This window comes from Bufo gargarizans, chromosome 5 (assembly GCF_014858855.1).
Source record: "Bufo gargarizans isolate SCDJY-AF-19 chromosome 5, ASM1485885v1, whole genome shotgun sequence".
Classification (NCBI taxonomy): Eukaryota; Metazoa; Chordata; class Amphibia; order Anura; family Bufonidae; genus Bufo; species Bufo gargarizans.
Genome location: NC_058084.1, coordinates 311442348 through 311455868, shown reverse-complemented (window position 1 = coordinate 311455868; position 13521 = coordinate 311442348). Strand labels below are relative to the sequence as shown.

Here is a 13521-nt window from a genome sequence, read left to right as displayed (position 1 = left end):
ACCATTGAAATGAATGGGTCCGCATCCCATCCACCAAAAAAACGGAACGGACATGGAAACAAACAACAATCGTGTGCATGTAGCCTAAGGCATAAGAATCTGTGCACACAGGGGGAGATTTATGAAGACCACCGTTTTCACCACCGGTCTTGATTCCCCCTTCTAAGCCAGAGGATGCGCCAAATTTATGCCGATGTGCAGGCCTCTCATAGATTGGGCGCATCCTCAGTCTGGCTGCGCGACAGACTAAAATCTACAGTAGCCTGCTGCAGATTTCTGTCTTTATTCACACTAGAAACTGGCGTGAATACAGAAAAATATACTGGACCTGTTGGTCCCGCCCCCTCCTGCCCTGAACGGGTAAAAGTTGAAAATTTGGCTGCAAATACAGCGTGCACCAGAATTTGCAACTTATTTGTATGTCACAATACCATAATAAATGTCCAACACAGTCTTATATATGTATATACACATAGATTTCTATAAGATATGAAATTAGCATTTTTGACATATATTCCTATGCCCATTACCCATAAATACACTAATCTACACCACACTAAGGGGGAGATTTATTATTCCCCTTGCGCCTTTGCGACTCTTGTAAAAGGGAGTGTAGCAGGGGCAGAGAAGTGGGCATGGCCAGTCAGAGCAACAAATTTATCTTAATTTCTGCTGGTCTTCTGGCGCAAATAAAGCCAGAAATCTATGGAGCTCTGAGCTGTTGCTGGAGATTTCTGGTTAGGCGTACGGATTGCTGGAGGATGCACCTAATTTATGACGAGGTCTACGTCTAGTAATAAATTAGGTGCATCCTCTGGCAGCAGAGGGGATATCAAGACAGGCACAGGAATTTCCCCCCAAGTGTTTTAGACCATTTTTTCTACGAGCTCAAGAAGAAGTCGTGGCTTTATGGGAAAGGATACAGCCTACTGGATAAAGGGCATGTCTTAAAAAAAATTATGTGCTACAAAATATTCATGCTTGATTCTGTTGTAAGCCAAAAAACAGGTGGTTTAAACTTAAACAGTCTAAGGCAGGCATCTCAAACTGCGGCCCTCCAGCCTACAGGTATCAGCCTACAGCAGGGCATTGTGGGAGTTGTAGTTTTACAACAGCTGGAGGGCTGCAGTTTGAGATGCCTGGTCTAAGGTTTCATCAGGTATCAGCCAATGTAATGAATCTAGCATATTTTTTGACTGTCTAGTATAAGTTTACACTACATAAATCTTAGACAGTAATAACTAATAAATCTGCCCCACCATTTTTGTTTTATTGATCCCACTGAAAGTATAGACCGCTATAGTTGCACTGAATGTTGCTGTAGGCCAAGGTTTTTAAGACCTAAAACACACATGCAGTTTTTTAAAGCACTTTTTGAGACAAACACAGAAGTGGATACAAAAAAGCAGATAACATTCATTCCTTTTAGACCCACTCCAGGCTTTCACAACAAAAAAAATTTGATTTTCTGACTGCAAAAGTCAATAGACAGCAACAAATTAATATGAGGGTCATTAAAAAAGTATCCACACTCTGGTTGTAGAATTTATTTGAATCAACCTTCTGAAAGACAAACATCATTTTTCAACATAATCTCCTTCCTTTTCGATACATTTTGTCTATCTGCCAACTAGCTTTCACATTCCCTCATTAAAAAATCTTTTAGGCTGAGCTGTGAGCCACGAATGCATCGCTAACTTCAACTCTTCATCAGACATGAGTTTTCATCCTCATAGGGTGATTTTCAAACAATTGGCCACACAATCGACTGTCACTATCTAACAGAATCAGTTCATGTGCAAGCTCAATGTTGTCACCAGTCGTGGATGGGCATCTGGCTCCTTCTTGGCTCACGCTCGTGCAACCTTTCTTGAACTTCTCTATCCATTCATACCCACGTCTTCGCGACAAAACACTTTCTCAATACTAATATTAGCACCAAACACACACTCAAACCATAAAAAAATATTGCACTCTGCTCTTCTTTCGTGTAAATCACAAGTCGGGCAGCCATTGTTTCTCATACCACAATCACAAATGAACTGAGGCAACACATATAAACCTACACAGCAGTGACTAAGGGAGAGTATGTGGTAAAATGATGGAATTGTGTTTTTTGAAAGTTGATTCAAATAAATTCTACAGCCAGAGTGTGACATTTTTTGGACTTGCCTGCTACCCAACTATTCATTTAAAATAAAAACCAAACAGACATTTTCCAATATGAAAATAAGACAACAGGTCAAACCCATTGTTAAATTTTTATAAGAATACATTTTGTATGTATTTTGCTCTTCGTAGGTGAATTGACCATTGGACAGCATCAATCGCTAAAGGTGTTATGAAATCAGGAATTTCGCATAATTACCACTAAACACAAGGAAACCTTTTCCGACCCCCTGAGCTTCTACTAATACTTCACACATCTCTATTTACGGAAGCTAAATCCAAACCAGTTCTCTTACACCAACCAATAAACACACTGAAAAATAATCAGAGATCAAGGGGACCACAGCAGTAGATTAAAGGTTCAAGGTTCACAGATCGCGGCTGATAGAGGGCAAACAACAGGGGATATCCAGCACGTCAATCACCGTAAGCTCTCATTCCCTTATCCTAATTGCCTGTTTATAAGCTAGAGAATTGTAGGTGTACTATATACATTGTTGTTTAGGTTTTTGGTATATTTGGGAGGGAGGCAGTTTCTTCTTGTTGTAGTACACACCCTTGTGGAGATGACAGTACAGTTGTACCACAGACTTGTGTACAGTTCCTCAGTATTGCTTGTTGTTGTGGACTGTTTCACAAGTGGGGTAAATTAATGACATTTGCAATGGACTTGGCAAGCTGTGACAATGTAAAATGCTCTGTAGAAATAACGGAATTATTATTATTATTACAAGCAAGCATTTTTCAGTATGTGGTCACTTTTGCATTGCTTCAGGGGAAGGGTGAGTTATAAATACCAACAGAGAACCAGCAATGACCTTAACTGTACGAACTCTACTTCTGATTTATGTTTTCCAACTTTCCAGTGCTTTCAACTTTCCTGGAGGGTAAAATATATCCATTCTTATTTCTTTTGGCATTGAACAGAGTCTTTACCTCCTTTACTAAATCCATTAATCGCAGCAGAGGGGCCTAAAGACCTGGCTCGTTCAGCAGGGGAGGGGTCAAGTCATTCTCTGATGTCAGCATCAATCATGAGACCCTCAAAGAGCTGACTATTGTTTCACAGTGTCCTCTCATCTAGGCTACCAACCAAATATTTGCTTAACAGTAGGTGCTACTTACAATAACTTTACATATTCCATCTCTATCACTGATGGAGGTATATTGCCTTTGAAAATTAATCAGTAGCGACTGTGTAGGATTTCATTACCTAAGGTCCTCCATTCATAGAACGGCATTCCAGTACATGTAGACCATGAGATTAGACACGAATACATTCACGTAGACATACAGAATTGTTCATACTGTAGGTGTGGGCATAAACACTTCACCCCATATTGAAGAGGAGTAGACCAAGAATATAAAATATAGGTCTATAAAGAAGGAAGCTTTTTTCCCACCTAAACCTACAGTCCTGTTGAGATTTATTAAAACAGAGTCAGCTTCGGATGGAGTCAGAGTCAATTATCATTAATGTAATAAATGCATAGTGTGTTGTATACTTTGGAGTTTAGGAAAATTTGGAAATTTGAATCATAAAATGTATAATCAAACTAAGGCCCCCATTTATAAAACAGTGATAACTAGGATGTTCTAGCATAGTCTGTAATAAATTTACTAAGATTTATGATACATATGGCCTATTTATGAAAGAGTCCACGCTAGAGTCGGAAGTTTGGTTTAATGACTCCACAGCCCTGAAAACAAATGCACTCAGTTTTAGATCTGGATTATCATCTAGTCACCTTAATAAATCAAGAGTTCTAGAGATCACTATCCTCCATAATGCTTTACGACAGGTAGTAACTTGCAATAGTACCTTTATCTAAAAAGTCAGCTTAATCTCCAGTAATCCTTGCTTTGGGCCCAGCTGTTTACTACACTTTGCTTTGTTCTCTCCAGTGTAACATGTTTTTAGATGCTTAATTTAAAGGTTGTATAAGTCAGCCAACTTGTTTCATAGACATAGTCAAACAGTAGTAGATATTTATACTGTAAATGAGAATATGAATGGTGATTTACTTGAATTATCTGTACAAATGCTAGCCACGTGATCAGAATATAGTTGCGCTATATAAGTGCATAAAATAAATAAAAATATGCCAATTACTGTATAAGCAGCTTTATTTAGTGCATATACTAGCACTCATGGGTCTGAATACAAAATCTAATACTTCCCTTAATTTAAAGACTGACTGACCTGTGACAGATCCTAGTTAAAGGCAATGCGTCATCAGAAAATGACCTATTTAAATGACGTTTTTAAGGCTACTTTCACACTAGTGTTCGGGGCTCCGCTTGTGAGCTCCGTTTGAAGGCTCTCACAAGCGGCCCCGAACGCATCCGTACTGCCCTAATGCATTCTGAGTGGATGCGGATCCACTCAGAATGCATCAGTCTGGCACAGTTTGTCCTCCGCTCCACTGGCGGACACCCGAACGCTGCTGGCTGCGCGGAGGCAAGCGGATCCGTCCGGACTTACAATGTAAGTCAATGGGGACGGATCCGTTTGAAGTTGACACAATATGGCTCAATTTCAAACGGATCAGTCCCCCATTGACTTTCAATGTAAAGTCTGGACAGATCCGTCTGCGGCTACATTTACACTTAGAATTTTTTCAAAACTATAATGCAGACGGATCCGTTCTGAACGGATCCTATTGTCTGCATTATAGGAGCGGATCCGTCTGTGCAGACACCAGACGGATCCGCTCTGAACGCAAGTGTGAAAGTAGCCCAAGTTAAACTTTTTTTTGGGGGGGGGGGGGGGGGGGGGGGATTTTTGGTGTTTTTCTTTTTTACTTTTTCCATGTCACTATCTATATTTTCAAAAAAAAACTGCAGTTTTCACACGGGCCACTAGGCCTAAAATATGTTAAGACGTTCTGTTGTTTGCGAGCAGCCCCATGGGCCATAGAAACTATGTCCAGGAGCTAGACTTCTGCAAAAGAGTCTTCTAAGCATGCCCTGTGACCTGTGCAGAGGTCAGGAGGGAGCTGATAAGCTGTGATATCACCTATTGTGAACAGTGGATTCTGTGTTATCTATACAGAGGTGATATCTATCATTGTAATTCTGCCTTTAATGATAATAGCTACTGAAAAGTCACCTACACAAAACAGGAACTCACAACATAGTATTAGGCCAACCGGCCAGTTTAAAATGCCAGGATTATACACATTTTTATTAAATCTAGATAGTGACATGGAAAAATAAATAAATATGTGATTTCAACAATAGGTCATCTTCTAATGAAACATTCCCTTTAAGTAGAAAAGTGCTCTGATACATGTGCAACTTGAAATTGTATACAAAATTGGTATAAGGCGGTATATTTATCATTATGTCACTAATAAATGTGCTATAATGTTAGTAATAGTATTTATCATAACATTTATTATAATAATATTTAACCGTAAACATACTGTCCATACAAACATACAATCTCCATACTGAAACACCATTCCCAATCACAATGGATATTAGTATCAATAGCACAGTAAACTCCTAAGCTAAAAACAATCTGCCCCCAGACATTACATCAGGGCAGTAATACTCAACCATTTTACCATGGAGAAACCTCAGATCGCATCCTTACTGTAAAGATGGCAGCACTTGTTCTTGGAGGAACTCCTACGTTCCACGGATCCATGGACTATAGGTGATGTGATGTAAAGCCTTGGACTGTGGGGAATGTGAGGCTTATTTGGGCAATGTATACACTGTAAGTGCCCCTTCACATATGTCCGGCTATCCAGTTCAGTTCCCCTCTGGGATGAAGCAGAAATACCAAGGGGGAACTGAATCCAGAACTGATGAGATGTTGCAATGCCAGATGTCCAATGGCGCTGGACAGAAAAGCACTGCACGCTCAGTTTTTCCGTCTGGCGCTATCAGTGTACAGATGCTGGATCTGTGTGCTGACTCGCAGTACACATACATCAGTTGTGTCCAGCTCCTGGCATAAAACAACTGGCCGGGCACAATCGATATATGTGAAGAAGAGAAGCAAGCGGCTATTTGAGTACTTTGTGACTTATTTTTAATATATTAAATTATCTCTGTTAAGTTTACTATGTGAGTACTGTTATCTTTGCACTGTATTGCTTATATCAGGCAAGCGGTGGGGGTGATTTGATAAGTAGCCCTTCTATAGGGCCTGAGGATTGGGGCAGTTGTCAGGGACAAACGTTAGTATGAACGCTTACTCCCAATAATTTGTTCAGTGATCAGTGGCACCTTTACACAGGACAATCAGCAAATGCTCTTTCATAGGGTGATCACCTCTTTGTGATGTGGCACAAGAAATGACTGTATGCCGGCAGCACTTTGCCCTGCGTAAACAGGGATGTCCTGCCGACATACAACAGAACCAGTTTGGACAGTCATGCAGTAGTAATCGTTCCTCCCCGTACAGAGGGGATAGTTGCTGCACGTGAAAGCAGCTGAACCAGCAGCCAATGATCAGGAATGAACGCTTTTGTTTGGGATCATTGCCCTGTGCATCCGTCCATGTAAGTGAGCCCTAAGGGAAAGCGGTACTTACATAATTAACTCAATAAAGCAAATAATGACCAAAACTGCACATATAATGTCTATTGCTAAATCATCCCTTCTCATTCTTGTTTGTGTAATAAGAAGACTCCCAACTGGTTTCCACTCCTGGAGAACCCCTAATGCCATACACATCTCAGTCTTGGTGTATGGGCAGGTGAAGTGTTCCATAATTCTTGTCCAGGACTAACATTTGGGTCAGATATGTTTATTGCTTTAAGAAGGATGAAATCAGTTTGCCTTCCCCATTGTACAAGTGACATATGAGCTTGTTGCTGTGTCCTGGGGTGCTCCTGGTCGGGGCTCTAGGAACCTTGGTTGGGAAACTACCGTGTTACTGCATATCCACACAAATATCAGAATCTATATAAAAGTTAGTCACCAGAAATAACGATTAAGCCGAGCAGACAAAAATATTCACTGAAGTGTTAGGAGATTAAGGAAGTTATAAGAATGATAGGATTAAGGACTTAAGATTAATTTATGCAAATGTCTAGTACATCCTGATTCCAGCATGGGAACATGTTGTTCGTCTCGACAGACTTTCCCATAGTGCTTTACTGTACAAGTCGTCACAGTAACTTTTCATGGCAGTACCTGATTCCTGCTAAAGGAATGGGTCACAATAAAAAATAACTATATTTGCCAAAAAGACAATACATATGGGGAAATGCGCTGTAAATTCTAAGAATATTAATTCTGTGGCCTCCCATGTATGAGTTTGCAGGTCATGGCGATTTAGAACATTCCCAACATGGACAGAGGCAGCTGGGTTTTTCTGAATCAGTGGACCATCAGCATCCTGCTAGAATATAAGGCCTCTTTCACACGAGGGTGACGGATTAAGTCCGGGGGCGTTCAGTAAAACTTGCACCATTTTGCAAGCAAGTTCAGTCAGTTTTGTCTGCGTTTGCAGTCAGATTTTTCCGCGCGGGTGCAATGCGTTTTTCACGCACGTGATAAAAAACGGAAGGTTTACAAACAACATCTCTTAGCAACCATCAGTGAAAAACGTATTGCATCCGTACTTCCTTGCGGATGCAATGCGTTTTCCACTGAAGCCCCATTCACTTCTATTGGGCCAGGGCTGCATGAAAAACGCTGAATATAGAACATGCTGCGATTTTCACGCAACACAGAACTCATGTGTGAAAAACAACGCTCATGTACACAGACCCATTGAAATGAATGGGTCAGGATTCAGTGTGGGTGCTATGCGTTCACGTCACGCATTGCACCCGCGCAGAAAACTCGCTCGTGCGAAAGAGGCCTAAACCAGTTCCAGGTTAGATGATCCAATGATTAGCACTGCTGTCTTGCAATTCTGTGGCCATGAGTTTGAACTGGACCACTAATAATGCAATGAAGTCTACATGGCCCAGGCACAATATACCAATGTATTTTTTTTTTTTTTACTATTTATGACAGAATATCTTGTGCTTTCACTTCTTTTTCAACTGTAGTTCAATAGGACATTATTCCGTCTTCCAGTCAGCGGTGTAGTGAGAGAATGCCTGGGGTTATCTTGGCTATTGTACCTCTGCCGGTTTGGCATGGAGAATATTGTATAACTACTATCTACTGATGTTTAACCGCCTACAGACATAATGGGGAACATTTATCAAGACTGGAGTTCTCATGTGCCAGTCTTGATCCCCTGTGCCCTGGAGTGAGATGCAACTGATTTATTAAGAGGCAGATGCCAAATTAGGCTCATCTCTGGCATTCTGCACTAGAAACTCAAGTCTACACCAGCTAGGGACTGGCTTAGAAATGCAGGCAGGCTGCTATAGGCTCCACCCCTCCCGCTAAGCCTCACCCCTTCAGAAAAGTGGTGAGAAGCTGGAAAAGTCTCAAATTATCAACAAATATGGCACAGTCCAAAATTTACAACTTTTAACACTAGTGGCGTAAATCTTTTGATAAATGTCCCCCATTGTGTCCTATAGTAACAATTAACCAGCTTCAGTCTGGAATAGGTGTTTTATATTTTTTTGTGACAAGACATACCATCATGACTAAAATGTTCGGAAGCTCCTATGTCTACTATGTCTAGCTAGGGATGATGCTTTGGAATTTCCCTTAATAACTGGCTGCTTATTAAAAAGCGAAGTATGTACCGCAAAACTCTTCCAGCTACAACTAAAGTCATAGGACATGCTTAATATTCTCTCTGGACATATGGGAACGCAATAACCAAGCTAGGAGAAGAATGCCAGTCCTGCCCAAAAGCAGGTGCTCATTTTTATTTTAGCAAGACCATTCTTTTTGTTTTTATCAAAAGTGAATTTAGAAGTTGAGAATTTCACTTCCATTTCAGACACCCTTTACGTCCATCTCTAAAAACAGCCTTCTATAAACTGTTATGTTAGTCTTTAAATGTTGCTTTATTTTCTTTACTTACTATTTACTGGGGTCATGCGGGTGAGACTGCACACAGCTTGACTATCAGAGGCTGGTAGCAGGGGGTCAATTAGACCTTGGACAGCTGGCCAAACATGCTGGCAATTACAGTGCAATTGATTGAATTAGCTGGCAGTAGGGGAGATGTAGAATTTCCTACTTACCACTTCAGTGGGTCTGTAGTACTTGTGATCAACTTTCACATGGACTTTTCCAGTCTCACTGCAGCGGCCCACTTCATTTTCATCCTTGCCCTCCCACCTGCAAAGAAGATAAACAGATGATGAACACATTCAAAGACCTGGGTAGGAACATTTGGCTGTTTTATTTCACCTCCCAAAAAGCCTGGCGTCAAACCCATCTCCCTAGGAGAGTGTAAACGCATTATCAAACGGAACAAAGGAGAAGACCTGCCACTAGAATAATTTCCCAAATTGTCACATTCTTGCCATGTGTGAAAAGCCCAAGTTGTGCATTCCAAATGATAGCCCTTGTATAAACCTTAATTGGAAACTGAGGTGTAAAGCCCTGTGTTCACACATTCAAATAATCTCAGTTGCAACTGTAGCTCACAAATAGTTCAAAAGTGTTGATCTGTTAGTGATAAATGAAAAACAAAATTATAAAAATTGTAGTACAGGTTTCTTGTCTTTACATTTTTCCTCCTCCTCTGGCAGAGGCTTTTTGGTCAACCTAAACTTTCCTTTCATCATCACGAAAGGGTCTTATCCATCCCATCTGTACAAAATAAATCCATGCACATTTTTCGGCTGAGATTGTGAGTAAATATTTATAATGTGTAAGAAGACTATGAACATTCACTAAAATATGTATACGGTGGTCAGAGTACTGCATCTGGTACTAGGGCACTTCATGCCTATAGCAGTGTGGCATTTCCACAATATATACTGTATTCTGTATATCCTGCATATAATCGTAGTAGGATATCTGCCAGTTGTCAAGTTAACCACTAATCTAATCTTTAGAATGTGCTAACAGTCCTGATTTTGGTGGGACAATACCATAAACTGGAATACAGATAGGACACGGTTTGTGCAATGGGCATTTTGGGGGTATTATCAGGCCATTTTAGAGGAATTCCAAGGCAACCCTGGGGAGTAGCTTTAATGTCCCTAATTTGCAGTTGGTTTGTTTTTTGTCGATGCACAACTTCAGATAGACATAGGTAGCTTTGATCAAAGTTGGTGCCACTCCTGAAAGTTCACCTGGGATGTGCCAGCAGGCTGCAGGGCTTCAGGCTCAGTGTATGGGCACTTCCCATAGCGCCTTCCCTCTGCTGTGAATGACGGCTGCAGTATCCAACTAGGAAACCGCTAACGACATTCCTCACAGCACAGGGGAGGGGCTTGTACAGCCAGCATTGCAGCCAGCGGACCTGCTCTGGTAGACTTGCAGGATCAGCACCCGCAACAATCAAAGCTAATTTTTACATCACTCCTTGGATAAAAAATAAATTGTGACAAAGGTATGACCTTCCTGTCCCCGTCCCCTATGTGTTTTGTATTGTGAAAACTGTTGACAATCTCTATCACTGCCTTCACCATCTATTTTAACAATATTTTCTCAATTTTCAATCACTTTGCACAATATTATAAACGGCTGAATACACAACTAATACAACTCGAAAACCCGCTAAATATTTGGTCGATAGTCATTGCTGAGTAACTGCTGGATGTTTTTTCAATGATTTTTTCTGGCGGTAGGGAGGTAGGTAGGTATTGTCAGCATCATCACCTACTGATGTGTTAGGCAGCAATGGTTCGTGATGTCAATTTGATGGCCCACCTTACCATAACCATCAAATTATTTGCCAAAAATCCAACATGGTACATACAATTTTTGGTAATATTCTTAATAACTGGTCTATAGATTGAAGAAACTTGATCAATTCATAGTTAATGGCATGAGTGAAACTATAACTGGCTTTTTGCTATAATGTATGGCGCTATTACACATATCTTTAATTTGAGCTAATTATGCTGCTGTTTTAATTTTCTTACACCAGGTGGTGGGGCCCCATCTTATTTTGCTATGGGGCCCTGTAAATTATAGTTGGTCAACAGCTAGATGACCTAGCTGTAGTCATTCATTTCACCTGTCATTTATTCTCCTGTGCATGGCCATGTTAATACCTTCTATACTACAAACACAACAGCCTAAAGGCCCCTTTACATGGTTTGCTGTAGCAAGCGATTGTTGGGAAGGAAGCGCTCCTTCCCAGCAATCACCTGCTCATCATTTACATGCAGCGATCCCCTCACAGTATGGGAGGGCGCGATCGCTAATGCCATTGCTTGTCCCCAATACAGCACCATTGTTTGCCGACAGCAGAGTGCTGTATAGACTATCTGCTGCCGTCAAACCATGCATTAACAATTCTATTATCCGATGAACGAGTATTTCTCTTGTTCATTCAGTAATCGGAGGCCGCTTTACACAGGCAGGCTTTACATCTTACATGGTACCATGGTTAGATGGTCTCATTTGCCTCATCTAGTAGATCAAATGGTTCAGTTCGAGTGATCTTGCTGCTAAAGAAGTTGTCGTCATACGGGTAGCTTGCTAAGAAGGTTCGCTTTATTGGAATAACGCATTTCAGGAGTGGACCACTCCCTTTCTCAGGTCAAATCACAATGCATTGTGGTTCATCAACACTCATTTGATGAGAGCATGGAAATATCAGGTACTTAAAGTTCCCAGCTTGGTACCACAGATGACCTTCTGAATTTAACTGCATTACCATTATCAGGATACAGGTGATACAGTTGAATACTGCAGCAAGCACAGGAGCCCATGGCTTCCTACCCCACCTGTAGCCTTCACTGCATATGGTATGGCGGAGCCCACCTACTTGTGTTGCTCCCACCTTCTGTCATTTTGGGCCACTTTTAGTTTCTTCTTCCAGGGCCACATTAAGTTGCCAGTCCGCCCGTGGTCTCATGTGTTTACTTATTAGGGCACGCTTATATGGTATTAATTCCATGTGAATTCCAAGTGAAACCAGAGTCTCATTGTTTACACTAGGTATTCATGCTGAAACGCTGCATTTTTTTCCACACGGATTTGGAATCCACGCTTAGAAGTGACATGCTGCATTTTGATGTTTCCCCTATGTGGATTAGCCCCATTGAATGGAGATAATCTATGTGCGGACCTACAACATTTCAAACTGCAAATTCGTGTCAAAGATCTAAAGATCAGCTTTGGATTTCTGCCATGAATTCCACATCATATTTTTTAGACCTGACAATATAGCGGTGTGAACATACCCATAAATAGTGATTATATATTCAACCAGGAATAATGTGGTGAACGCTACACTTCCTATGAAAGCCGACTCTGTGGAAGCAATTCAGTCCAGCTGCCTATCAGCGGAGAAGCAGTCAGTAACCGTGTCAAGCTTTGGTCCACCAAAACTTTGTGTGAAAGACTGGAATTTTATTACAAGCAGAGACTTCGGTACGTTAAACACCATCTAGGCACTGACAGACTGAAGTAGCGTTTAACCCCCTTTCCCCCTGTGAATTAAAGACTGGTGGTAAAATGTTTCAATCTGGAATATTACTAGTTACGTCCCCCCGAAATGTCATAAAAAGCAATCCTGGCCTTACGAATGGTTAATGACATATGCTAAAGTTACTGTGATATATTCATCGTCCTCAATGGGACATGCAAACTGAGCCAACAGTTAATTGTGAAAAGACAGAACAAGGGTGTAACCATTTTGCTGACATGCTCAAGTCTTTTCAATTAGAAATACATAAAAAATTATTTAGTGTCAAAACTGTAATGGGTACATCCAGCAAAGAGGCTCTCAAGCTTTGTAAGAACGACATGTTGCTACAAAGCCTGAATTCTAAATCACCTTCCATTTAATATTTTTCACTCTCGCATATTGTACATAGGTCTATCCCTTTTTGATAGGGGAAATTCTCTGCTTCAGGAACAAATCAATAGAAATCAATATATTTCGGTCCGCAAAATACGGATATTTTCATACGTTCATTCCGCATTTTTCTCACTAGAAAGGGCTATTCTGGTCTGCAATATGGAATAAGCATTGTTCTATTACAGGAACGACCGTGTATGTGTCCCCATAGAAATTAATAGGTCAATGAGCTATCTGCAAAAACAGTAAAGCCGTAACTTTTTTATTTTTCTGTTCGCATAGCCATATGAAGGCTTGGTTTTTGCAGGACGATGTAATGGGAGGCTGGAAAAAAATTCTTAATGCAGTGGAATTAGAAAAAAAAAAGCGTCTACGCCATTGTTTTATGGGGTTTCCTTTGATAGCTTCATTGTGTGGTAAAAATGACCTGTTAACTTTATTCTGTGGATCAGTACAATTACAGTGATGCCAAACTTATACCA

The 13521-nt window shown here is 40.8% G+C and overlaps 1 protein-coding gene across 3 annotated transcripts in view; it reads right to left on the bottom strand.

Moving 5' to 3' along the window:
- The window catches only part of GMDS (GDP-mannose 4,6-dehydratase), a 481024-nt gene that overhangs the window by 96560 nt on the left and 370943 nt on the right, over positions 1–13521 (bottom strand). For all 3 annotated transcript variants that reach the window (XM_044293287.1, XM_044293288.1, XM_044293286.1), the window contains one exon: positions 9294–9390. In XM_044293287.1, coding sequence (XP_044149222.1) covers positions 9294–9390 — 97 coding nt within the window. The remainder of the gene's footprint in view (positions 1–9293; positions 9391–13521) is intronic.